This window comes from Aegilops tauschii, chromosome 2 (assembly GCF_002575655.3).
Source record: "Aegilops tauschii subsp. strangulata cultivar AL8/78 chromosome 2, Aet v6.0, whole genome shotgun sequence".
NCBI lineage: Eukaryota > Viridiplantae > Streptophyta > Magnoliopsida > Poales > Poaceae > Aegilops > Aegilops tauschii.
The window spans coordinates 545,152,206-545,180,050 of NC_053036.3; the positions used below are offsets into that span (position 1 = coordinate 545,152,206).

Sequence of the window (27,845 nt, forward strand, 5' to 3'; positions counted from 1 at the left end):
AAGCATTGGTCCCGGTTCGTGCGGCTAAGGCATTAGTCCCGGTTCACCTGGGCCCTTTAGTCCCGGTTGGTGTGCGATGCCCATTAGTACCGGTTGGTGGCACCAACCGGGACTAAAGGACTAACCTTTAGTCCCGGTTGGTGCCACCAACCGGTACTAATGGGCTTTGAGGCATTAGTACCGGTTCATGGCACGAACCGGTACTAAAGGGCCCATCAAACTCTACCACCCCCGGACCGCCTTTTCAGTTTTAGAAAAAACAAAAGAAAATGATGGAAATGTCAAAAAAATAAAATAAAACAAGTTTCCCATGTGATATGTGGTCTAGTTGTTGGGAAAATTAACAAATATGAATTTCGACTTTATTTGCAAAATCTCTCTGGAATTTCTTAAAACGGGCATAACTTTTGCATACGAACTCAGATGAAAAAGTTTTTTATATGAAAAATCATCTACTCGAAAAGTTACATCCGAATTTAACAGGGGGAACCCCGTTAAACATTTTCAAAAAAAGATACGGGGCTTTTAAGATCTGGAGAGGCAAAAAAATTCAAAAAAATTCAAATTGTGGTCAAACTGTGGTCAAACAATGGTCAAACTAATTATTCTAGAATATTAGTGTTACTAAATAATTATTTCAGTTTTTTTGAATTTTGATCAAATATGGTCAAACTGTGGTCAAACTAATTATTTCAGAAATATTAGTGTTACTAAATAATTATTGTTTTTTAAAACAATAGTTTCAAACTCAAACAGTGAAATGTGTCACTTCATGCTCAAGCTAAATTCCTGAGGGTTAATAGAATTGACATCTTACTATTGTCAGGAAAACAACAAGTGCAGACTTGGAAACGAGGGAGAATAGAACCCGGAAGTTAAGCGTGCTCAGGCTGGAGTAGTGAGAGGATGGGTGACCGTCCAGGAAGTTAGATGATTTGGAATGATGAGGGGTGGTGATTAGAGATTAGAGGTTAAAATAATTCAGAAATTTGAAAATAAAAAAAAAATAAAAAAAATTCGCAAAAATAATTTTCAAAAAAAATATCATAAAATTTCCTTTAGTCTCGGTTGGTAACACCAACCGGTACTAAAGGTGGAGCTCCAGGCTGCGTCCACGTGGACGGCCTTTAGTCCCGGTTCGTGTAAGAATCGGGACTAAGGGGGGGGGGCATTAGTAACGATCCTTTAGTCCTGGTTCAAAAACCGGGACTAAAGGCCCTTACCAACCGGGACAAAAGCCCCCTTTTCTACTAGTGAAATTGATCTGTCAAAGACCAACACAACGAATTGGGCGCAGCTCCCCTGACATATTGCAGGGTGCCATTGGACCATTGATATGCGCGCCAGGTTTCAAGCGGGCCCACATGTCAGTGGCCCAATGACACTCTACAGCATATTAGGATTCTTGTCCAACCAAATCCCATGGGATCCGCAAGAGACACATCTTCACTTGTATTTTCAACTAAATGATCATAGTTTCCTTTTTACAAAAGTTTACACTTATCCGGCCCCTACTTGTATTTTTGGTCAATATTTTTTTTCCAGGTTTGCTAACAAGGTTGACTATGAAATGCATGTGGACCTTGCAACTTGAAAACGAGGGATTATCCATTTGCACCTACTACCACATCTCAAGACCCGCGTTTCGTACTCGTGGTCGTGCTAGCTAGCTGTACGTTTAGCAGTCCCGATGAAACTTCTGATGGAGCCATTGGTGCGCCGCGGCATGGCATCTTGACACCTTCCGTTATCCGATGCGCTTGACCTTCGTACATTAACCAGCCGCCCAGACTGGCGAATAATACGCAGAGAGAGGGAGAGGGAGAGGGAGAGGGAGATAGAGATGTGTACGTATAGACGTATAGTACGTATTTTTTTGCGAGAAGACGTATAGTACGTATGCTCGTACGTATGGCCGTACCGGGTCGGCCGAGACGCGGAGTCACTCGCGCTAGTACTTTCAGCCATCTTTTCTTTACGAAATAAATCAGAGCCTAGTAGCTATAGATAATTAAGCTAGCCAGTCACACACATAACACAAGCATGGACGCTGTACGGTGTGGAGAGGGTTCGCAGGGTCAGCTCTCCGCTAGATCGGTTGCCTCGCCTCCCCCGTCCCTCTCCACCTCCCGCTACTTTATATACCAAAGCCTCGGCTTGTAAGGGTCAGCTCCTTACTCACCTCACCTCGCCTCTTTCCTACCTCTCTCCTCTCCATCTCCAGCTCCCTCCCTCTATCTTCGCCTCCAACTGCAGCTACGTCTGCTGCCATACTTGTTGCAGCTGCAGACTCCGTTTTGGCCGGATCAAACACAGCCTTCAGGTGAGGTGAGAGTTTTATTCATGCTTGGATCTTGGTTTGATTCGATGGGGTTTTACCGGCATGCGTATGCATCGGTTGATCTGCTCCAGCCAGAACCGCTGTTCTTGTTCTAGTTTTCCTCTCTCTCTTCTCTGCATGCTTGATTATTCTTGCACTCTTCTTCTATCTCAATTTGTTTTTGTTTTTTACCTTCGATCTCAATTTGTTGTTCTGAGAAGAGGAAGAGGGCAGATTGTCACAAGCTTTTCACCCTGTGTTACGTACTGCCTCAACTCGCTTTCTTACGAGAATACTCTTGTGGTCAACAACCTGTTTTGGGGAGGTGGTCGCTCACCGTGGTTTCCGTTAATCCACAAGCACTTTCAGAAACCAATCTTCTTCTACTCTTTTCACTTGGTTAATCTGTTGTTGACAACCACCATGCATTTTCTTGCTTTTGATAGCTAAGTTTTGGAACTTCTGCTAGAAAAAAACAGCATACAAAGGAATCAAGGAGCATGGTATTAACTTTTCATTGGTTAGCTTGGTCCATTAGTTGGGTTTCAACGCTCTCTTTGGTGATCGATGTAGGCGCGATGCGAGTCATTCGCCTCAGCCTCATTTGTTCATTCCGTTTTCTTCTTCTTTGCGTAATTGACCGTGTGCTCTCATCATGAAACTACAGGAGAACACGCACGATCGATGTGCTCGCGACGTTAGATGCAGCCTGAGTTGCCTAGACCCTAGAGCAACAAACACTGGCTACAGTTAGAGAAACCCCCTTTTTCTATCACCACCACTGTGCCACTTGGGCTACGTATCTCCCACCAACCCTTTTCTTTCTTTCTTCTTAAGCCACACCAGAAAGTATTATTTCCTCTATATTTGCGATGACTAGCCAGACTTAGCTTAAGCCACACCAGAAAGTATTATTTCCTCTATATTTGCGGTGACTGGACTTAGCGGCAGCACTAGTCGGCATTTGTGATTGCAACATGCAGTTAATGCTGGCCGTCCTTGTGTTTCCTTGTTGGTACAGGTCTCCCCTCATGCCTCATGTGTGTGTCAATCTTTAATTAGTCGCATACTGTTCAACGTACACCTTTGGCGTAATTATACAGTACTAAATAATACTAGCTGGTGTGTCAGAAGTCTCCTTGATCTGATGTGTTACCAACGGCACAATCTCTTTGCAGTTTAAATAGATACATCGATCGACCAGACGTGGGGGAAGCCGGTAGCATGAGGGACATGGCAGAGAGGAGATCAAGGCATGGGCATGGGCATGCCAACGTCGTGCCGTTTGGAGCAGGAGCAGGAGGAGGGCTCCAGCATGGGGAGCATGACCAGGAGAAGGTCAAGGAGAAGAAGCTGGACATGAGCGGCCTGTCCATGGACACTATCCCGCACCTCACCACGTCCCTTGGCCACATCACCACCTTGGACCTCTCCAACAACAATCTCGAGGTAGGTTCTTTTTTCTTCTTTCATAATAACTACGTACACGTACCTTTCATTTCCTTCGTCGACAGTTCTTGTCTAGTATAGACGTTTTTTTAGGGATAGTCTAGTATATACTTGATGCATGTGTGAAGAAAAAGAAAGTATCGGCTAGACTTTTTCTTGTCAGTTTGCCTCCATCGTTTTGTCTTCTGAAACGCTCATCCTTGTCTCTTGTTCCGTCTGTTTTGAATGGATAACTAGCAAGAACGTATCTCGAAACGTCGGTGTCATTTTTCTTCTACCATATATGATGATAAGTTAAGTGCAAGATAAGCATGGCCGATTATTAATACATGAGGCCTAGTCACGTACTCAACTGGACGACTACTATATGCTCCAGCACTGCCATATGGTATCACCCATGGCAATCTTTTACTATCTTCTTCCACGATGTCCCCTCTCACGGCCCTTGTCGATTCAGGGCCAGAAGTATCGTGGCGTCTACATCCTGAAGCATTTTTCCTGGGGATATGCGCCTCCGATCGTCACAGGCTCACGTCCTGACACGATGTGTTTTAAAAACTGCAGAGCATTCCAGAGTCAATGATCGCGCGGCTGCTGAACGTGGTGGTGCTGGACGTGCGCTCCAACCAGCTCAAGTCGCTGCCCAACTCCATCGGCTGCCTCTCCAAGCTCCGGGTCCTCAACGTCTCCGGCAACCTGCTCCAGTCCCTTCCAGCCACCATCGAGGAATGCCGGTAAGCACGCCGCCACCCGCAAATCGCAATTCTCACTCGCTGCACTAGGGTAGGAAACTAGGAATGCCTTTGACTAACCTGTGTGACGTTGTCACGGGTGCAGTGCGCTGGAGGAGCTGAACGCCAATTTCAACCAGCTGACGAGGCTGCCGGACACGCTGGGCTTCGAGCTCCACAGCCTCCGGAGGCTCTCCGTCAACTCCAACAAGCTCACCAGCCTCCCCTTCTCCACCTCCCACATGACGGCGCTGCGGGCCCTGGACGCGCGCCTCAACTGCATCCGCGCCCTTCCCGAGGGCCTCGAGAACCTCGTCAACCTCGAGGTGCTCAACGTCAGCCAGAACTTCCACTTCCTCAGGGAGCTACCCTACGGCCTGGGACTCCTCACCTCGCTCCGGGAGCTCGACATCAGCTACAACTCCATCTCCGTGCTCCCAGACTCCATGGGCTGCCTAGCCAAGCTCAACAAGTTCAGCGCCGTCGGGAACCCACTCGTCTGCCCGCCTATGGACATCGTCGAGCAGAGCCTTGACGCCATGCGTACCTACCTCAGCTCCAGGATGAACGGCACCGGCGTCAACGCCAAGAAGAAGAAGGGGTGGCTGCCCAGGATGGTCAAGTACAACACCTTCTCCGCACGGATGACTCCCGGACGCAAGAGTGCCCATGACAACTCTGAGGGCTTCTCGATGTCGGATTACCACTCGCTCAACGGCTCCGCGTCTCCGGGGTTCCTCTCCATGCTTTCGCCACGACGGCTCTTCTCGCCGCGGAGAGATTCGCCCAAGCATCATTAAGGGTGGTCCACTTTGTAAGTGGTTTGATCCTTCCAGTATTCAGATGAAATGCTCCTAGGTGCTGCTGTTTCTGCAGGTTTGTACATATGTCTGAAGAGGTATATATACAGTAGTGTATAGTAGTACAATAGGGCATTGATGTACATAGAAACTAAAAAGGGTGCTTTTGCTTTCCTTCTGTATTTTTGTTTATTTGCTACAAATGCTTTTGTAAGTGCAGTGGATTTTGAGTAAGTTGTAATCCTCTATATGTTGAATGAGCATGAAGTTTGAGGTTTGGAGTATTTCCAGTTCTGTTTGGTCAACCAAAATTTCAATATTTAAGATAACAACACAGTCCAATATTACTGCTCACTCGCTTGATTGAAAATGGAATTTTCTATTCTCTATCCTACAATGTAAAGCCTCCATGCTGGCAAAAATGACACCAAATCATTGAGACTGAAGATGTAAATTCTGAGTGATCACTGTATCCAACCCAGTGTACTCATTGCAAGAACAGAATCAATCAGTACGGTGGCAAAGCAGTGGCTCCAACACTACAGTTATCGATTCTCTAATATTTGTCATACCAATACGAGTACATCCATTTCTTAAACAGAAACAATCAGTTGATGCAAGACCAAAACAGGTATCACAATAACATGGGGCCAAAATGTGTGGCTCCAATTTACTAACGCCAAACCCGGAGAACAAGATAAGCAAAGAAAATAAAACCGGACGATTTCCAGAGTTTGATGATCCTCACATGTAAGGGAGGAGACAAGGATCAATATTATTCTTAGGTTATTTGCAAAGCTTTAGCTTCCTGAAGAACGAAGCTACCTGCGACTTTGGGCAGGGCGCTGTGGCTATGCAAGTCGGGATGTTCTCGGGCTGCTCTATCCACAGCTTGTACCGGACACCGGCTGCTTCCAGTTTCTCAGCCAGGTTCTTCAGCTGTGTTTCCCCTTTCACCTCCAATGTTACCTGTTTGCAAAAAGATATCCAGATGAAAACAGGGATTAATGAAAATGAAACTAATACTCCAGTCAGGGCATAACAAGAAGTGTACAATGCAGGTTAGAAACACAGAAACTTTTTTGAACATGCACTGACAGTAGGAGAGTCTCCCACTGCCTTGTATATTTAATAGCCAACATTTACAAGGTAATTACATGCTATGTTACAAATCATCAGTCACCCCCCGGGCTAACCCATCCACATCCTGTGTGGGTGAGGACCCAAGGTAGAAGCGACAATGAAGCAGAAGTAAGCAATGAAAATTAAGCACCAACCTGACAGAGAGTTGTACTTGGGGAATCCAAATTTATACATTGTCGAGTGGACATACCAGTATCATATTGTGACCCACAAGCATCTTCTCAGATAAAGAAATTGTACTACCAAGTCAGACGTTTTCCAATTTTCAAGACATCGCAAAACAATCTCGTTCATGGCATTCGTGGCTTTCTAGTTTATATGTTCAAGTCACAGTAAGCAGCTCCAAACTGGGCCAAGCACACAATGCATTATATGATGCCAAAGCTACCACAGCCCCTATCACAGTGCAAATGAGTGAATGGCCTCATGAACTAACCAGCCAGCAGACTTATGTGGAGAAAATGTAATGCAGCTATGCAAATGATTGTTATTTTTCAAAGGAGGCGCGATGCAAACTCCTTTTATCAGATTCTGAAGTTAGAGGGAGAGAACTGTAAACAACTTGTGTGGGGCAAAAGGTCGAACATGCCTTGTGCATGCTGTCGAGGTTGCCGGGCGCGCAGTAGGCGGCGGTATCCGGGTGGTCGCGGTGCGCCCAGACGGCGGCCACGGCGGCGTGGCACCCCTGCGCCACCACGCTCCCCAGCGGCCACGCGTCCGCCAGGTCGCGCCGCAGCACCACGTACTGCACCACCACGTCCTCGGCCTCCTTCCTCGCTTCCTCGCCGACAGCGGCGGGGGCGGCGGCGGCGGGAGACGGAGCTGCGTCCGGCGTGGATGCGGCCGCGCTCATGCTGGCTCGCGGTGGGGTTCGGAGGATGGGAATCCTGGTGAGGCCGGGGAGGAGGTAGGCGGCGCCTGGGAGCGTGCTCGCTACGGGGGACGACAAGCGAAGAGGCAGGAGGGACAACATGGTCCTCAGTTTTCTGCCTGTGGTTTGTTTTGCTACAAGTCCACTTGTTTTTTCTTCTTTATTTTCCTTGTCCTCTTTTTCATATTCTCTTTTTCTTCACTACAAATTTTTCTATAGAAATGATTCCCTTTTCACCCAATAGGAACAGTTGATTAGGTCCAACATGTTGTGTTGTTCTCATTCGGTCGTATAATGTTTTTGAACAGAACTCCAGTGCCCAAACTACTCGCTCATCCTCTAAACAAATGCCTTTCATTTTTCAACTCGTCTGGTGTGCTTCTCATCATGTGTCCTTTATCCTATCTGCTTTATTTAGGAGGTCGGCATGGAGACCCCATGATGTAGACTGACTCTCTACCTCACTTCCATGTGTGCTCGAACCTCATCATCTCTCGCATCCCCCCCTCCCCCCGGCACCCACCCACCCACACACACACAAGCCTTGCATCAAGCTTACGAAGCTCACGCCCATAACCCCATGGTGGAGACCAAAGCTCGATGTGAAAGTGCACTGAGGTGTCGAGCTCATGAAAGATGGTGGGTTGAGGGCAACAAGTTTGGGGTCAACTAGTCTAGCTTCGAAGAGCTTGAGCGAGCTTGAACCACCAAAGGCCGGTGCACAAAAATATGTATCCCTTATCCACTTCGAAGGTTTCAACACATGAGCGTTATGTTGCAATGATTATGCATGTGTATTCCGAAAAACTAATGTTTGTGAACCTGTATTTCATTGTTGCATGTGCTATACTCAATTGTCGATTGTGTTCAGTTTCATATTGTATCTCTGCGGAACCTTTTTAATGTTTTCAAATGAATAGGGATGTGTTGCATGCCCAAACTTTGGTTGTGCAAGTGTGATCGAATTGTTGCAGGATATTTAAATGTTTTCGACAGGGTTGCTCGGGAAGTGTTTTGTGACGCCCTCGATTCAATCGTACACTAATCATACACGCAAATGTGTATGATCAAGATCAAGGACTCACGGGAAGATATCACAACACAACTCTAGACACAAATAAAATAATACAAGCTTTATATTACAAGCCATGGGCCTCGAGGGCTCGAATACATAAGCTCGAATACACAAGAGTCAGCGGAAGCAACAATATCTGAGTACAGACATAAGTTGAACAGGGATGCCTTAAGAAGGCTAGCACAAAAGCAACACGATCGAAGAGGCACGACCTCCTGCCTGGGAGCCTCCTAACTACTCCTGGTCGTCGTCGGTCTCCACGTAGTAGTAGGCATCGACGGTGGCATCTGGCTCCTGGGCTCCGACATCTGGTTGCATCAACCGGAAAGAAGAAGAAAGGGGCAAAGGGGGGAGAAGCAACCGTGAGTACTCATCCAAAGTACTCGCAAGCAAGGATCTACACCACATATGCAACATTATCAAAGGAAGGTTGTATATGTGGACTGGGCTGCAGGAATGCCAGAATAGAGAGAAGGCCTAGTCCTATCGAAGACTAGCATCTTCTGGAAACCACCATCTTGCAGCAACAGGAGGGAGTAGAGTAGCATAAGGAGTAGAGTAGCATAACTAAAGTAGTAGTAGTAGTGTTATCAACCTCGGCCAGAGATCCTTTCTCGACTCCCTGCGAGAAAGCAATCCCAGAGCCATACTATCCAGTTATCATCACAATCCAATTCTCATCACAATCCAATTCTCATCTCAAGTATCCAGTTCTAGTTGTATCGATCGGGATACAACTCCAAGTGTCCGTTACCGTAGGACAGGCTATCGATAGATGTTTTCTTCCTTGCAGGGGTGCACCAACTTACCCACCACGCTCGATTAACTCCGGTAGGACACACTTTCCTGGGTCATGCCCGGCCTCGGCCAAACAATACGCCGCAACCCGACCTAGGCTTAATAGAGAGGTCAGCATGCCGGACTAAACCTATGCCCCCAGGGGTCATGGGCCATCTCCCCGGGAACTCCTGCACGTTGCGAACGCGGCCGGTGAGCAGACCTAGCTACCTCCTTCCAAAAGGCAGGTGCTTACGCAGTCCAACCCGGCGCGCGCCGCTCAGTCGCTGACGTCTATTAAGCTTCGGCTGATGCATACGACGCAGAACACCCATACTATGCCCACGTGATGGTTAGTGCTATCAGGCCAGAGGCCCCTCGGATCAAATATCCAAATCATAGTGGATTAGGAATGCGCGGTAACAAGCAGAGACTCACGAAAGATGTGGCCCCGTTGCCCCGTCTCGAGGACTTGCGGCAAGGGCTAGGAATGCCCGGCCACGCCTCATAATTATCTCACGGGCACCCTCCAGGTCAACCCGTCTCCACATCACTCGCAAATATGCTCGCGCGGGTACCCCTCAGGACCGACCCGTCTTTAGTAACAGGGTTCAGTGTAAAGTCATAGTAACCATAGTAACCGTGTGTCTAACACCAAGTGGAAAACCTGAGGAATCACCCTTGATGGGTTCCACTCGATGTAATCTTCAAGGTGAACGTAAGAGGAACCACCCCCGAGGTTCACACTTGAGGGGTTGCACGACAGAGTCGTATCGGAAGTGGTTAAGGCGGAATCACCCTCGATGACCACGACCGAATAGCTACACACAGGGTTAACATCAGAAGTGTTGTAGAGGTCTCACCCTCGGCACTCGATAGTAACCCAGTAGTGTCGAGCAACTAAGGGGAAAGTGATGTGCGGTGCCGGGGCCTGGTCTTCGATCCCGTTGATCGGGTCTTCAATGATGAAGCAGGGGCAACAAGGACAAGGTGGGGGTCACTAATGCATCACTAACCAACCTATACTAAGTTGTTTAGGATAAGCAGGTAGGTAACAATAAGCAGGTTACAAAAGCAGGCTATGCATCAGAATAGGAGCAAACAATAACAGTAGCAAAATCTAATGCAAGCATGAGAGAATGGAATGGGCGATATCGGGATGATCAAAGGGGGGGGGGGCTTGCCTGGTTGCTCGGGCAAGGAAGGGTCGTCGTCGACGTAGTCGATCACAGGGGCGGCATCAGTCTCGGGGTCTACCGGAGAGAACAGGGGGAAGAATAAGTAAATACAGAGCAAACAATGCGTCACAAGGCATAACATGGCAATACGCAGCGCTAGGAGTGTACTAACGTAGTGCTGCACGATACAAGTGAAGGGGGAATTCAACCGGGAATGTATTCCCGGTTCCGGACCTATATCAAGCAGATGACAGGAGGGGGAATGTTCCATGTTCAGCATGCTAGGGGAATGTGACAGATGAATGGACTGCGTGTTCGGATTCGTTGGATTTTTCTGAGCAACTTTCATGTAGAAAACATTTTCATCAGAGTTACGGTTTATTTTCTATGAATTTTCAAAGACTAAACAATTTTCTCGAATTACTTAAATTAACAGAAAAGGAATATGACGCCATCATGACGTATGTGTGACGTCAGCAGTCAACAGTCCGGTTGACTGGTCAAATCTGGCATGGGGGACCCACCTGTCATAGACAGTGGGTTAAACAGAGTTCAAACTAATCTAAATTTAGTTAGTAAAACTACTGGGCCCACCTGTGTGTGTCTAGTTCAGCTAATTAATTTATTATAAAATCCTTTAGCTAATTAGTGGTGGTAGGGCCCATTTGTCAGCAGCTGGGTGGTCCAGTTAGCAGAGCTGACCGGTCAACAGGCCGGCCGGGCCCCTGGGGCCCACGGGTCAGTGACCTAGGTGGTGGCCCGGGGGTGGCCCACACGGCGCCAGCTCAGCGGAGCTGCCGGAGTGGCTCCGGCGAGCTCGTCCCGCGGCGGCCAAACGCCGACGAGGTCGGAAATCGCCTACGGTTCACCATTTCGCGTGCCACGACTTGCGTTCGAAAGCTAGGAGGGAGCCGTGTCGAGTGGTGCTGCTAGACTACGCCGGGGAGGCCGGAAACGTCACCGGCGTCGAGCTTGGCGGCGGTGGCTTTCGGGCGTGCTCGCGCTCGTCACTGCAGGGCACGACAAGGACCGTGGAAGGTGGCGTTGGACAGCTGGGAGCGTGCTGAGCACGATGCCGTGCTCGTCCGAGCTGGACGGAGAGTGTGGACATGGCGAAAAGTAGGGCGGCGGAGGCGCGCTACGGCCAGGACGGTAGCTACGGCTAGGGGCGCGGTGAGGCGAGGAAGGAGAGGGGAGAGGACGGAGTGGAGCTCACCGAGCGGTCAAGAAAGACCCTTGGTGGCTTAGGAGCAGCAGAGCTCGCCGGGGAGGAAGGGGATCGCCGGCGGCCGTCGAGGAAGAAGACGATGCGTGCGGAGACAGTGGAGCTCCCCCGCTCTGATCCAAGGGCGTAGGCGACGTAGGTGAAGGCGTCGGCGCTACTGGACATGCGCAAACGGCGCGGGGTGGCCGGCGGCCGCGCCTATGGAGAGGACTAGGCGACGGTGTCGTCGGCCCTTCTCCAAATCAGCGGAGAGGGAGAGGGGGAGAAATGGATGAGGACGCCAGGGGGAGTGGGTGGTGCAAGTGGAGGCGAGGAGGCGCAAGCCTTATCCCCTCGCCCGAGCGTCGCCGGCGAGGCGGGTCCGGCGGGGACGGCGCCTGTAGCGACTCGGGTCGTGGAACAGTGCGAGGGGGGAGATGACCGAGGAGGGGGAGTGGGCTGGCCAGCTAGAGTGGGCCGGCCCAGGTGGGTGTAGTCCAGGGAGGGGGGTTGCTCTCTCTCTCTCTCTCTCTCTCTCTCTCCCTTTTCCTTTTCTTTTAGTTTTTCTTTTTATTTTCAGCAGCTTTTGCATTTTCTTTTTAGCCAATAATGACTTTGCAAAATTATGCCACTAGCCAAAACAATTTCAAAGAATTAAAGTGCACTGCCACAAAAATATTGTGAGACTTTTGAAATAGTTTGCCAATTTTATAAATTAAAAAGGCATTTAATTTATTGCTTAGGTCACTGTTTTAAGTAGTTTAGGCCACTTAAACCCTTTGCAAAAATGTTGGTTCACCACCAATATTAGTTGTGGATTATTTGGCACATGATGAACATTTTAGTTTTCATGTTTGAGCAATTTTGAATTTCACCCAGAAACAGAAATTGAATTCAACTGGAATTTGAAATGGAATATTGATTAAAGTGACTAAGCACTGTTATAGCAAAATGATTAGCTTGATCTCAGGGATTACTGTAGCATCATTACACCGGGGTGTTACAACTCTCCTCCTCTAAAAGAAATTCTCGTCCCGAGAATTAAGAAGTAGAAGGGAACAGGTCGGGGTATTCAGCCCGGAGGTTATCTTCGCGTTCCCAAGTGGCTTCATCTTTAGTATGATTCGACCATTGCACCTTGAGGAACCTGGTAACCTTCTGGCGGGTTCGACGTTCAGCTTCTTCAAGAATGCGGATCGGATGCTCTTTGTATGTGAGATCATCTTGAATTTCAATCAATTCCGGATCCACTTCACGTTCCGGGTCCTTGAAGCAACGACGAAGTTGCGACACATGGAAGACGTCATGGACGTGAGAGAACTGAGGTGGCAACTCCAGTTGATAAGCCACCAGTCCATGACGGGTCAGAATGCGGAAAGGACCAATGTAGCGCGGAGCTACCTTGCCCTTGACTCCGAACCGATGAGTGCCTCTCAAAGGAGTGACACGCAGATAAGCTTGTTCACCAGGTTGATAAGTTGAACCCCAGTGTTTCCGGTCATAGTTGCTCTTCTGGCGGGACTGGGCCGCCTTGAGATTATCCCGGAGAATGCGTACCTGCTCTTCAGCTTGTTGAATAATGTCTGGACCAATGAGCGTCCGTTCCCCAGTTTCTGACCAATTCAGAGGGGTTCGGCACTTGCGTCCATAAAGCACTTCAAAGGGTGCCATTTTCAAGCTGGCTTGATAACTGTTGTTATAAGAGAACTCCGCATAAGGGAGAGATTCTTCCCACTTCTTGCCGAAAGAAATAACACAAGCCCGAAGCATGTCTTCAAGAATTTGATTGACTCGCTCGACTTGGCCTTGGGATTGGGGATGATAAGCAGTGCTCCAGGTAATATGAGTTCCCATTGCCTCTTGGAAACTATCCCAGAACTTCGAAGTGAAAATAATGTCGCGGTCTAAACTGATCTCCTTCGGAATGCCGTGGAGTGACACAATTCTGGAGATATACAAGTTTGCTAATTGACTAGCAGTGATAGTCTCCTTGACTGGCAGAAAGTGAGCAACCTTCGAGAATTGGTCGATCACGACAAAGATAGCATCGTTACCTTTCTGAGACTTGGGAAGGCCAGTGACGAAGTCCATTTGGATCTTATCCCACTTCCATTCAGGAATCAGAAGCGGTTGTAGAAGTCCAGCCGGTTTCTGATGTTCTTCTTTGACGCGACGACAAACGTCACATTCTTCGATATATCGAGCAATGTCTTGCTTCATTTTAGACCACCAGTACTTCTGACGGATGTCTAGATACATCTTGGTACTTCCCGGATGAATAGAGAGAGGGGTGTCATGTGCTTCTTTCATAACCTTCTCTGTCATAAGCTTGAACCGGGGCACTACAATGCGATCTCTGAAGTATAAGGTTCCATCTTCACCAAGTGAGAAATCTCTAGATTTCTCTAAGGCAATATCCTTTTTCATCAAATCAACGTGAGCATCTTTGGCTTGTGCAGACTTAATAGCCTTGAGAAGAGTTGGTTCCAGGACAAGGTTATTCAGAGAACCCTGTGGAACTAGTTGAAGGTTCAGCTTGCATAGCTCTTCATAAAGGCGGGGTTGAGCTTTGAAGACCATGTGATTGTTGCAATAAGACTTACGGCTCAGGGCATCGGCCATTACATTAGCCTTGCCAGGGGTATAGGATATACCGCAGTTGTAGTCAGCAATAGCTTCCATCCATCGCTGTTGTCGGAGGTTCAGATCTGGCTGAGTAAACAGGTACTTCAGACTCTGATGATCTCTAAAGATCTCGCAATGATTACCGAGAAGGTACTGTCGCCATAGCTTCAGTGCAAAGATAACCGCAGCAAGCTCAAGGTCATGAACTGGGTAGTTCTCTTCATGAGGACGTACTTGACGGGAGGCATAAGCAATCACCCTGCGCTCTTGCATTAGGACACAGCCTAATCCTTGACGTGAAGCGTCACAATAGATGACGAAGTCCTTGCGAGAATCAGGGGGAGCAAGCACTGGGGCAGAAGTCAGCTTGTCCTTGAGTGTCTGGAAACTTTCCTGACAATTGTCTGTCCAATCGAACTTAACACCCTTGTGAAGCAGATTAGTCAGGGGCTTGGCAATCTTGGAGAAGTTCTCGACGAAACGGCGGCAATAACTGGCAAGTCCGAGAAAGCTTCTGACTTGGTTGACAGTCTTCGGAGGGGTCCAGTCAAGAATAGCCTGAACGCGCTCTGGGTTGACGACAATACCATCCTTGGAGCTGACATGACCAAGGTAGGTGACTTCGGGAAGCCAGAATTCGCACTTGGAATACTTGGCATAAAGTTGATGCTCCCAAAGCTTCTCTAGAACAAGTCGAAGATGTTCAACATGTTCTTCTTTGTTTTTCGAATATACCAGGATATCATCCAGATAGATACGACGAACTTGTCGAGGTATTCCATGAATATGTAGTTCATCAGACAGGAGAATGTGGCTGGAGCATTGGTCAAGCCAAAAGACATGACGGTGTACTCGTAAGAACCATAACGAGTGACGAATGCGGTCTTTGGAATATCCTCTTCACGAACACGGATCTGGTGGTAACCCAACCTCAAGTCGAGTTTAGAGAATATCGATGAACCAGCCAGTTGATCATACAGATCATTGATCCGAGGAAGGGGATATTTGTTCTGAATTGTAGCTTGGTTGATAGGACGATAGTCTTGGACCAAACGGTTCGTTCCGTCCTTCTTCTTGACAAAGAGAGAAGGTGCTCCCCAAGCAGAGGAACTTGGACGAATGAAACCCTTGCGAAGAGATTTGTCAATTTCCTCCTTAAGTTCAAGGAGTTCATGAGGTGGCATCTTGTACGGTCGTTTGGCAATAGGAACGGTGCCTGGTTTCAAGTCGATGACGAACTCGACAGCCCGGGCAGGGGGTATTCCTGGAAGTTCTTCTGGAAAGACGTCTTGGAAGTTGCGAACGGCTGGAATCTTTTCAATTCCCTCAAGAGGTGCTGCGTTCAACGCATTCAGGAGATAGAGTCAGGCTTTGGCATTTTGAACCTGACGAGCATTGTAGCTTACTATCTCATTTGAAGGGTGTAGAAGGTGGACGGTTTTAGTGGCGCAAACGATAGAAGCCGTATGTGCTTTCAACCAATCCATTCCCAGAATGAGGTCAATATTGGAAGACTTCAGAATAATGGGGGAGGCAAAAAATTCCAACCCTTCGATTTAAACTGAAACATTGTGGCTAACCATGGAGGTTTGGCATTGACCCGCAGTTTTTTTACCACTAGTGGAATGTGCATCTCTTCGTATTTAATGCCATGCATGAATGCAAAATATTCATATATGAAAGAATGCGATGCTCCTGTATCGAATAAAACAGCAGCTGGTGCTGAATTAGCAAGAAGAGTACCCATCACAGTGGCAGGCTGGTCTTGAGCTTCATTCAGATCAATGTTGTTAGCCTGCCCACGACCATAAGGTCGGGCATTTTTGTTGCGGGGTTGATTGTTACGGCCAGTAGAAGGCAGAGCCAGCTGGCTCTTTTTCTGATTGCACTCTTTAGCAAGGTGGCCTGGGAGGCCACATCTGAAGCACAGATCATCATTGGGATCGGGAGTGGGAGCTTGGGATGGTACATCTCGAAGAGGCTGCCTCTGCGGTGGAGGAGGCAGACGAGGTGCAGCATAGGACTGTGTTGGTGCAGGTGCAGTTGGACGATACTGTTGGGCAACGTAGTAATTTCAAAAAAATTCTACGCACATGCAAGATCATGGTGATGCATAGCAACGAGAGAGGAGAGTGTTGTCCACATACCCTCGTAGACCGAAAGCGGAAGCGTTAACACAAGGCGGTTGATGTAGTCGTACGTCTTCACGATCCGACCGATCAAGTACCGAACGCACGGCACCTCCGAGTTCAGCACATGTTCAGCTCGATGACGTCCCTCGAACTCCGATCCAGCTGAGTGTTGAGGGAGAGTTTCGTCAGCACGACGGCGTGGTGACGATGATGATGTTCTACCGACGCAGGGCTTCGCCTAAGCTCCGCTACGATATTATCGAGGTGTAATATGGTGGAGGGGGGCAACGCACACGGCTAAAAGATCGTTGATCAATTGTGTGTTCAGAGGTGCCCCCCTGCCCCCATATATAAAGGTGCAAGGGGGAGGCCGCCGGCCAAGGAGGAGAGGCGCGCCTAGGAGGAGTCCTACTCCTACCGGGAGTAGGACTCCCCCCTTTTCCATGTTGGACTAGGAGAGAGGGGGAAGAGGTGGAGGGGAGGAAGGAAGGGGGGGCGCCGCCCCCCTCTCCTTGTCCTATTCGGACTGGGGGGGAAGGGGCGCGCGCCCCTGCCCTGGCCTCCTCTCCTCTCTTCCACCTAGGCCCACTAAGGCCCATTAAGTTACCGGGGGGTTCCGGTAACCTCCCGGTACTCCGGAAAAATCCCGATTTCACCCGGAACACTTCTGATATCCAAACATAGGCTTCCAATATATCAATCTTTATGTCTCGACCATTTCGAGACTCCTCGTCATGTCCGTGATCACATCCGGGACTCCGAACAACCTTCGGTACATCAAAACATATAAACTCATAATATAACTGTCATCGTAACGTTAAGCGTGCGGACCCTACGGGTTCGAGAACTATGTAGACATGACCGAGACACCTCTCCGGTCAATAACCAATAGCGGAACCTAGATGCTCATATTGGTTCCCACATATTCTATGCAGATCTTTATCGGTCAAACCGCATAACAACATACGTTGTTCCCTTTGTCATCGGTATGTTACTTGCCCGAGATTCGATCGTCGGTATCTCGATACCTAGTTCAATCTCGTTACCGGCAAGTCTCTTTACTCGTTCCGTAATACATCATCCCGCAACTAACTCATTAGTTACAATGCTTGCAAGGCTTATAGTGATGTGCATTACCGAGTGGGCCCAGAGATACCTCTCCGACAATCGGAGTGACAAATCCTACTCTCGAAATACGCCAACCCAACAAGTACCTTGGAGACACCTGTAGAGCACCTTTATAATCACCCAGTTACGTTGTGACGTTTGGTAGCACACAAAGTGTTCCTCCGGTAAACGGGAGTTGCATAATCTCATAGTCAGAGGAACATGTATAAGTCATGAAGAAAGCAATAGCAACATACTAAACGATCGAGTGCTAAGCTAACGGAATGGGTCAAGTCAATCACATCATTCTCCTAATGATGTGATCCCGTTAATCAAATGACAACTCATGTCTATGGCTAGGAAACATAACCATCTTTGATCAACGAGCTAGTCAAGTAGAGGCATACTAGTGACACTCTGTTTGTCTATGTATTCACACATGTATTATCTTTCCGGTTAATACAATTCTAGCATGAATAATAAACATTTATCATTTAACATCTCATAAACTTTATTATTGCCTCTAGGGAATATTTCCTTCAGTCTCCCACTTGCACTAGAGTCAATAATCTAGATTACACAGTAATGATTCTTACACCCATGGAGTTTTGGTGCTGATCATGTTTTGCTCGTGGAAGAGGCTTAGTCAACGGATCTGCAAGATTCAGATCCGTACGTATCTTGCAAATTTCTATGTCTCCCACCTGGACTAAATCCCTGATGGAATTGAAGCGTCTTTTGATGTGCTTGGTTCTCTTGTGAAATCTGGATTCCTTTGCTAAGGCAATTGCACCAGTGTTGTCACAAAAGATTTTCATTGGTCCCGATGCACTAGGTATGACATCTAGATCGGATATGAACTCCTTCATCCAGACTCCCTCATTTGCTGCTTCCGAAGCAGCTATGTACTCCGCTTCACACGTAGATCCCGCCATGACACTTTGCTTAGAACTGCACCAACTGACAGCTCCACCGTTCAATGTAAACACGTATCCGGTTTGCGATTTAGAATCGTCCGGATCAGTGTCAAAGCTTTCATCAACGTAACCATTTACGATGAGCTCTTTGTCACCTTCATAAACGAGAAACATATCCTTAGTCCTTTTCAGGTATTTCAAGATGTTCTTGACCGCTGTCCAGTGATCCACTCCTGGATTACTTTGGTACCTCCCTGCTAAACTTATAGCAAGGCACACATCAGGTCTGGTACACAGCATTGCATACATGATAGAGCCTATGGCTGAAGCATAGGGAACATCTTTCATCTTCTCTCTATCTTCTGCAGTGGTCGGGCATTGAGTCTTACTCAATCTCACACCTTGTAGTACAGGCAAGAACCCTCTCTTTGCTTGATCCATTTTGAACTTCTTCAAATCTTTGTCAAGGTACGTGCTTTGTGAAAGTCCAATTAAGCGTCTTGATCTATCTCTATAGATCTTGATGCCTAATATATATGCAGCTTCACCGAGGTCTTTCATTGAAAAACTCTTATTCAAGTATCCCTTTATGCTATCCAGAAATTCTATATCATTTCCAATCAGCAATATGTCATCCACATATAATATCAGAAATGCTACTGAGCTCCCACTCACTTTCTTGTAATACAGGCTTCTCCAAAAGTCTGTATAAAACCAAATGCTTTGATCACACTATCAAAGCGTTTATTCCAACTCTGAGAGGCTTGCACCAGTCCATAAATGGATCGCTGGAGCTTGCACACTTTGTTAGCTCCCTTTGGATCGACAAAACCTTCCGGTTGCATCATATACAACTCTTCTTCCAGAAATCCATTCAGGAATGCAGTTTTGACATCCATTTGCCAAATTTCATAATCATAAAATGCGGCAATTGCTAACATGATTCGGACAGACTTAAGCATCGCTACGGGTGAGAAGGTCTCATCGTAGTCAATCCCTTGAACTTGTCGAAAACCTTTCGCAACAAGTCGAGCTTTATAGATAGTAACATTACCGTCAGCGTCAGTCTTCTTCTTGAAGGTCCTATTTATTTTCAATGGCTTGTCGATCATCGGGCAAGTCAACCAAAGTCCATACGTTGTTCTCATACATGGATCCCATCTCGGATTTCATGGCCTCAAGCCATTTTGCGAAATCTGGGCTCACCATCGCTTCTTCATAGTTCGTAGGTTCGTCATGGTCTAGTAACATAACCTCCAGAACAGGATTACCGTACCACTCTGGTGCGGATCTTAATCTGGTTGACCTCCGAGGTTCAGTAATAACTTGATCTGAAGTTTCATGATCATTATCATTAACTTCCCCACTAATTGGCGTAGGTGTCGCAGAAACTGGTTTCTGTGATGATCTACTTTCCAATAAGGGAGCAGGTACAGTTACCTCATCAAGTTCTACTTTCCTCCCACTCACTTCTTTCGAGAGAAACTCCTTCTCTAGAAAGGATCCATTCTTAGCAACGAATGTCTTGCCTTCGGATCTGTGATAGAAGGTGTACCCAGCAGTCTCCTTTGGGTATCCTATGAAGACACATTTCTCCGATTTAGGTTCGAGCTTATCAGGTTGAAGTTTCTTCACATAAGCATCGCAACCCCAAACTTTAAGATACGACAACTTTGGTTTCTTGCCAAACCATAGTTCATAAGGTGTCGTTTCAACGGATTTTGATGGTGCCCTAATTAGAGTGAATGCAGCCGTCTCTAAAGCATAACCCCAAAACGACAGCGGTAAATCAGTAAGAGACATCATAGATCGCACCATATCTAGTAAAGTACGATTACGACGTGGTGTTCCGTGTCGGAGTAATTGGCCAAGGGTATCCCGAAGACGGCAAGACAATATTTCAAGACATCGGGGCTAGCAAAGCCCCTCAGTCCGACTGCCCGGCTGCTCCTGCCGGATCCCCGTCCGACTGCTCTGCCTGGCCGGCTGCCGGCTGTCGACTGCACCAACTAGCCGGCTGCCGGCTTCAGCCCGACTCGACACCGACAAGACACCGACGAGACGGTCGTACCCGAGCACTATTCACGTGTCACCCCAGCCATCATGTATAGTGTCACTTGTCCCCTGGCACTATTTATGAAGTGACCCAGGGGACAAGCATGACATGCACCATGCCTTGCTCCCATACCACCACATAGCTTAGATAGTAAGCTAGCTCCACACTATATATAGCCATCCATCCATCCATTCAAGGGGATGGACTCACTCTCACACTCACGCATGAGCACCCACATGCTACGGCCATGAGCATGGCCGGCCACTAGCATGCCACATACGAGGCATATACGAGGCCAGACGCCAGATGCCTATGGCACTGACCTCAGATACAGCTCCAGGAGCAACTCTGTACCAGATATACTACAGATACACAGACATGCAGGAGTAGGGGTGTTACCTCTCCGGAGAGCCCCGAACCTGGGTAAACTAGCGCGTGCTACTCGCATACCCGCTCCCGGTCCTATCAGCAGCAGTCTTACCCTCACACTAAGCCCTTGTGGCATCTGTCGCCTCAGACCCCCCCCGTGAGAATACCACGACAGTTGGCGCCCACCGTGGGTCGGTACTATGCTACCGCGCTGCTGCTGGTTTCGCAGTCCGGGCGGGACCATCTTCGCCATCACTGCCGCGGCGTCGCGCCGTCTCTCCGGTAGCGCTCGGGGCTCGACTTCGACCCGCCCCAGGAGCGGTCGCGTGGGACGGCGCGTCCTCGTCGTCGGCCTCGCCGCCTTCATCACCATCGTTGCGACGCCGGCCGTTCGTCCGCGCGCGCGCCTCCCGCGGTGCCTCGCTTCGGTCGGCCGCATCCATCCACGCACCGCTCGCGTTTGCTCCTTTCCGAGCTGCGCCTTTCTTTGGCCGGAATGCGCTTTTGATCCTCCATATTTCGCCCATACAAGCTAGCTAGATGCAAATCAACCATAGTCAAACACTACCAGTACATTGGCCGGATGCGAGCCGGATACTGCCTGGACTCTAGCTATGCAGAGGCTCGCTCCGGCTAACTGCTCCACCTTCGCGAGCCCCGTCGGGGCCGTGGCGTCAGCCCCGCAGCCGCGCGTTGCTGCAGCCTTGCCCTGCGCGCTGGTCCGCCGCTCCGCAAGCTGCTCTAGCTCTGCTTCCTGGCCCGTGCCCGCGCGTCCTCGCGCTACCACGGCGCTGCAAGTCGTCCCCGGCCCTATCCATATCCAGTGGGTGGGCCGGCCTCCTCTAGCCGCTCCTCCCCGCCGGAGCTGCGTTGTCCGCTTGTGCCCGAGCTCCTCCCCATCGCCTCGTCTCCGGGTGCCCCTACATCGCGCACCCCCTGGCCGCGCCTGCGCCGCTGCGCCGTCTTCCTCCACAAGCACGGCCGCGTCCGACTCCCCGACGACGCCCCGCACCTGTCCGAGCACCCGGCTGCTCCGTCCCCGCGCCGTCTGGTCGCACGGGTCCCGCTCCGTCTCACGTGCGCCCGCATTCGGCCTCACCGGGCTCGCCTGCGTCCACGCCGCTGGGCGTCCGGCCGCCTCCCCGCACTGGCCCCGCGCCGCCTCCTCGGGACCTTCGCGCCGGCTCCGCCTTCTCGCCTAGACGGCCCCGAGCGTCCGGCTCCTCCCCTCCGGGTCCTCCGTGCCGGCTCGCGTGCTCCGCCCCTACCGGCTCCCCCAACCCGGCCGCCTCTGCTGCCGGCCTCCGCGCCCGGCTCCGGCCGCTTGCCGTCTCCGCCCCGAGCCGGACGACTGGCTCCGCCGCTTGCCGGCTCCGCCGCCTGCCGGCTTCGCCCACCACCCGGCCGGCCTGGCCGGCCGCCGGCTCCCACCCCGTGCGCCTCGCACCGCCGCACCAGCCGGCCGCGGCCCCGGGCCGACTCCGCCGACCGCCGGCCCCGCCTCCGCCTCCGCCAGTGGCCGGGTCACGCGTGCCGGCTCCGCCTGCCAACCCGGTGACCCGGCGCTTGGCCGGCTCCGCCTGCCAACCCGGCGACCCGACGCTCGGCCGGCTCCGTCTCGCCTACCGCCTACCACCCGCCACTGCTTCGCCTGCGAGCCCCGCCTTGGGCCGGCTCCCCATCGCTGCGCCAGGTCCTCCATGCCGCCTCGCCGCGCCGGCTCCGCGTCCCCGCTGCCTCACCGCGCCGGCTCCGGCCCCGAGTGCCGCGGATCCCGTCGCCGGCTCTGCGGCCGGCCGCGCCCGCGTTGTGCCGGCCCCCGGCGGCTTGCCCCTCAGTCCGGCTGCCCCAGCGCCGGCTCCGGCGGCCCCGCTCACGGCCGCCTGCTGCTGCGTCCCCCTGCTCTCTCCCGCAGGCGGCAGGCCGGCTGGTTAAAGAAAACAGGCCGGCTAGGAGAAAGAAAAGTCAGTGGCTGAAAAAAAAGAGAGAGAGAAAAGAGAAAGAAGTCGGCTGGGACAAAGAGAAGAAAAGAAACACCCGTCCGAATGATTCGTCCGCCTGCTTCGCCACTCGGACGGTCACTCGTGATCTGCGCTGTCGGCAGTGCCAAGCCAGCTGGTCTGCCTCCTGCTCCGACGGCACACCCAGCGAGTGCGCTGATGCGCCCCAGCGAAGAAAGAGAAGACAAAGTAGTCGCCGGGAGATCCGGCCCGACTGCTCAGCAGTCGGCTCGAATCTCGGGGGCTACACCCAGCGGGTGCGCTGACGCGCCCCCGCGAGGAAGAAGACAAAGTAGTTGCCAGGAGATCCGGCCCGACTGCTCAGCAGTCGGCCCGAATCTCGGGGGCTACACCCAGTGGGTGCGCTGGAGCGCCCCCGCGAGGAAGAAGACAAAGTAGTCGCCGGGAGATCCGGCCTGACTGCTCAGGAGTTGGCCCGAATTTCGGGGGCTACACCTAGCGGGTGCGCTGACGCGCCCCCGCGAGGAAAGAAGACAAAGTAGCTGCCGGAAGATCCGGCCCGACTGCTCAGCAGTCGACCCGAATCTCGGGGGCTACACCCAGTGGGTGCGCTGGCGCGCCCCCATGGAAGATTGCAGACAAGAGAAGAGTTTTGTCCGGCTGCCAGCAGCCGGCAGAAGAAGAAAAAGGGCGCTGCAAGACGCCTCGCCGCCTGGCCGGCCGGGAACCCCCTTCGAGCACCCGGGGGCTCGAAGGCAACACCCAGCGGGTGCGCCCGGTGCGCTCCGCGAGCGCCGAGCCGCGCCGGCTGTCTTCGGCAAACTCCGCCTCGGCAACATGAAAACCAATGTGAGCTCCTCACCCGCATATTTTTTCACCGCGAGAGCACGGATAACCACGGACGATGCTCGGGGGCTATCTCCGCATTTCATTACAGTTACATCACTGTTCGCCTCGGCGCCAGCCAGAGTTGGCCCGGGGGCCGGCCGCTTGGCCTGAGACGTTTGTTCCCGCAGACGGCTTAGTAGCGTGCGTGGTACCAAAGGCCCACTCTTACTCACAGACCGCAGAGCGGCTGTCCGGCTAGCAAGAGTGAACGCTGGAGGCCACCAATGCGAAAAACGTCCGGGAAGAAAAACGGTTCGGGCGACCCGGCCGTTTTCTTTATGAGTATCTGCTCGGTTAAATTCGCTCCCAGAGTCTGAGTATTGTACACTCCACTCCGTGGCCCACTCTCAGCCACAGACCGCAGAGCAGCTGTCCGGCAAGCGAGAGCAAGCCAAAGAGTGGAGGGAACATGAAAAAGATTGAAGGGGGCTCGGACGAAACCGAGTCGGCACCCTCTGCATAAAACTTGCAACGCTAAAAACAATCATTTGATATATCTACGTGGACTAACTTTGTCTTTTGCATGATCATTTCCATGAACACCCGCCAAAAAACCTCCGCCCAACTTTGCCAAGTTGCCCGGAGGCTTGGGGGCTACTGTCGGAGTAATTGGCCACGGGTATCCCGAAGACGGCAAGACAATATTTCAAGACATCGGGGCTAGCAAAGCCCCTTAGTCCGACTGCCCGGCTGCTCCTGCCGGATCCCCGTCCGACTGCTCTGCCTGGCCGGCTGCCGGCTGTCGACTGCACCAACTAGCCGGCTGCCGGCTTCAGCCCGACTCGACACCGACAAGACACCGACGAGACGGTCGTACCGAGCACTATTCACGTGTCACCCCAGCCATCATGTATAGTGTCACTTGTCCCCTGGCACTATTTATGAAGTGACCCAGGGGACAAGCATGACATGCACCATGCCTTGCTCCCATACCACCACATAGCTTAGATAGTAAGCTAGCTCCACACTATATATAGCCATCCATCCATCCATCCAAGGGGATGGACTCACTCTCACACTCACGCATGAGCACCCACATGCTACGACCATGAGCATGGCCGGCCACTAGCATGCCACATACGAGGCATATACGAGGCCAGACGCCAGATGCCTATGGCACTGACCTCAGATACAGCTCCAGGAGCAACTCTGTACCAGATATACTACAAATACACAGACATGCAGGAGTAGGGGTGTAATCTCTCCGGAGAGCCCCGAACCTGGGTAAACTAGCGCGTGCTACTCGCATACCCGCTCCCGGTCCTATCAGCAGCAGTCTTACCCTCACACTAGGCCCTTGTGGCATCTGTCGCCTCACACCCCCCCCGTGAGAATACCACGACATTCCGGGTGGCGTGAGTTGCGAAACTATTCCGCATTGTTTCAAATGAAGACCAAACTCATAACTCAAATATTCTCCTCCACGATCAGATCGTAGAAAATTTATTTTCTTGTTACGATGATTTTCAACTTCACTCTGAAATTCTTTGAACTTTTCAAATGTTTCAGACTTATGTTTCATTAAGTAGATATACCCATATCTGCTCAAATCATCTGTGAAGGTGAGAAAATAACGATATCCGCCACGAGCCTCAATATTCATCGGACCACATACATCTGTATGTATGATTTCCAACAAATCTGTTGCTCTCTCCATAGTTCCGGAGAACGGTGTTTTAGTCATCTTGCCCATGAGGCACGGTTCGCAAGTACCAAGTGATTCATAATCAAGTGATTCCAAAAGTCCATCAGTATGGAGTTTCTTCATGCGCTTTACACCGATATGACCTAAACGGCAGTGCCACAAATAAGTTGCACTGTCATTATCAACTCTGCATCTTTTGGCTTCGACATTATGAATATGTGTGTCACTACTATCGAGATTCATTAAAAATATACCACTCTTCAAGGGTGCATGACCATAAAAGATATTATTCATATAAATAGAACAACCATTATTCTCTGATTTAAATGAATAACCGTCTCGCATTAAACAAGATCCAGATATAATGTTCATGCTTAACGCTGGCACCAAATAACAATCATTTAGGTCGAAAACTAATCCCGAAGGTAGATGTAGAGGTAGCGTGCCGACCGCGATCACATCGACTTTGGAACCATTTCCCTCGCGCATCGTCACCTCGTCCTTAGCCAATCTTCGCTTAATCCGTAGCCCCTGTTTCGAGTTGCAAATATTAGCAACAGAACCAGTATCAAATACCCAGGTGCTACTGCGAGCATTAGTAAGGTACACATCTATAACATGTATATCACATATACCTTTGTTAACCTTGCCATCCTTCTTATCCGCCAAATACTTGGGGCAGTTCCGCTTCCAGTGACCAGTCTGCTTGCAGTAGAAGCACTCAGTTTCAGGCTTAGGTCCAGACTTGGGTTTCTTCTCCTGAATAGCAACTTGCTTGCTGTTCTTCTTGAAGTTCCCCTTCTTCTTCCCTTTGCCCTTTTTCTTGAAACTAGTGGTCTTACTGACCATCAACACTTGATGCTCCTTTTTGATTTCTACCTCCGCTGCCTTTAGCATTGCGAAGAGCTCGGGAATTGTCTTATTGATCCCTTGCATGTTATAGTTCATCACGAAGCTCTTGTAGCTTGGTGGCAGTGATTGAAGAATTCTGTCAATGACGCTATCATCCGGAAGATTAACTCCCAGTTGAATCAAGTGATTATTATACCCAGACATTTTGAGTATATACTCACTGACAGAACTATTCTCTTCCATCTTGCAGCTGTAGAACTTATTGGAGACTTCATATCTCTCAATCCAGGCATTTGCTTGAAATATTAACTTCAACTCCTGGAACATCTCATATGCTCCATGACGTTCAAAACGTCGTTGAAGACCCGGTTCTAAGCCGTAAAGCATGGCACACTGAACTATCGAGTAGTCATCAGCTTTTCTCTGCCCGACGTTCATAACTTCTGGTGTTGCTCTTGCAGGAGGCCTGGCACCTAGCGGTGCTTCCAGGAAGTAATTCTTCTGTGCAATAATGAGGATAATCCTCAAGTTACGGACCCAGTCCGTGTAATTGCTACCATCATACTTCAACTTTGCTTTCTCAAGGAACGCATTAAAATTCAACGGAACAACAGCACGGGCCATTTATCTACAATTAACTTAGACAAGCAAGATACTATCAAGTACAAAGTTCATGATAAATTTAAGTTCTATTAATCATATTACTTAAGAACTCCCACTTAGATAGACATCCCTCTAATCATCTAAGTGATTACGTGATCCAAATCAACTAAACCATGTCCAATCATCATGTGAGATGGAGTAGTTTCAATGGTGAACATCACTATGTTGATCATATCTACTATATGATTCACGCTCGACCTTTCGGTCTCCGTGTTCCGAGGCCATATCTGCATATGCTAGGCTCGTCAAGTTTAACCTGAGTATTCCGCGTGTGCAACTGTTTTGCACCCGTTATATTTCAACGTAGAGCCTATCACACCCGATCATCACGTGGTGTCTCAGCACGAAGAACTTTCGCAACGGTGCATACTCAGGGAGAACACTTTTATCTTGAAATTTTAGTGAGAGATCATCTTATAATGCTACCGTCAATCAAAGCAAGATAAGATGCATAAAAGATAAACATCACATGCAATCAATATCAGTGATATGATATGGCCATCATCATCTTGTGCTTGTGATCTCCATCTCTGAAGCACCGTCATGATCACCATTGTCACCGGCTCGACACCTTGATCTCCATCGTAGCATCGTTGTCGTCTCGCCAACTATTGCTTTTACGACTATCGCTACCGCTTAGTGATAAAGTAAAACAATTACATGGCGATTGCATTGCATACAATAAAGCGACAACCATATGGCTCCTGCCAGTTGCCGATAACTCGGTTAAAAAACATGATCATCTCATACAATAAAATATAGCATCATGTCTTGACCATATCACATCACAACATGCCCTGCAAAAACAAGTTAGATGTCCTCTACTTTGTTGTTGCAAGTTTTACGTGGCTGCTACGGGCTTAGCAAGAACCGTTCTTACCTACGCATCAAAACCACAACGATAGTTTGTCAAGTTAGTGCTGTTTTAACCTTCGCAAGGACCGGGCGTAGCCACACTCGGTTCAACTAAAGTGAGAGAGACAGACACCCGCCAGTCACCTTTAAGCAGCGAGTGCTCGCAACGGTGAAACCAGTCTCGCGTAAGCGTACGCATAATGCCGGTCTGGGCCGCTTCATCTCAC

General features: G+C 49.8%; 2 protein-coding genes and 1 long non-coding RNA gene across 4 annotated transcripts; 1 reads left to right on the plus strand and 2 right to left on the minus strand.

The window, feature by feature from the left end:
* Positions 1 to 2,043: 2,043 nt before the first annotated feature.
* On the plus strand, positions 2,044 to 5,584 carry LOC109748505 (plant intracellular Ras-group-related LRR protein 1). Of its 2 annotated transcripts, none has more exons than XM_020307529.3 (4): positions 2,044 to 2,328; positions 3,499 to 3,769; positions 4,334 to 4,503; positions 4,607 to 5,584. In XM_020307529.3, the coding sequence occupies exons 2-4, from the start codon at positions 3,545 to 3,547 to the stop codon at positions 5,298 to 5,300; spliced, it is 1,089 nt and encodes a 362-aa protein (XP_020163118.1). In that variant the 5' UTR covers positions 2,044 to 2,328; positions 3,499 to 3,544; the 3' UTR covers positions 5,301 to 5,584. The 2 variants fall into 2 exon arrangements, with proteins under 2 accessions (XP_020163118.1, XP_020163119.1); XM_020307530.4 differs by having other exon boundaries at positions 2,044 to 2,323.
* Positions 4,015 to 4,716, minus strand: LOC141041768 (uncharacterized). Its single transcript, XR_012203278.1, has 2 exons — positions 4,582 to 4,716; positions 4,015 to 4,477 (listed from the first exon to the last, which is right to left on the minus strand). It is a non-coding gene; the product is annotated as an uncharacterized lncRNA (long non-coding RNA).
* A 244-nt stretch (positions 5,585 to 5,828) lies between the features above and the next one.
* On the minus strand, positions 5,829 to 7,450 carry LOC109748499 (uncharacterized). Its single transcript, XM_020307522.3, has 2 exons — positions 7,033 to 7,450; positions 5,829 to 6,269 (listed from the first exon to the last, which is right to left on the minus strand). Exons 1-2 carry the CDS (start codon positions 7,414 to 7,416, stop codon positions 6,087 to 6,089), a joined length of 567 nt encoding a protein of 188 aa, XP_020163111.1. The 5' UTR covers positions 7,417 to 7,450; the 3' UTR covers positions 5,829 to 6,086.
* Between the last annotated feature and the right edge of the window lie 20,395 nt (positions 7,451 to 27,845).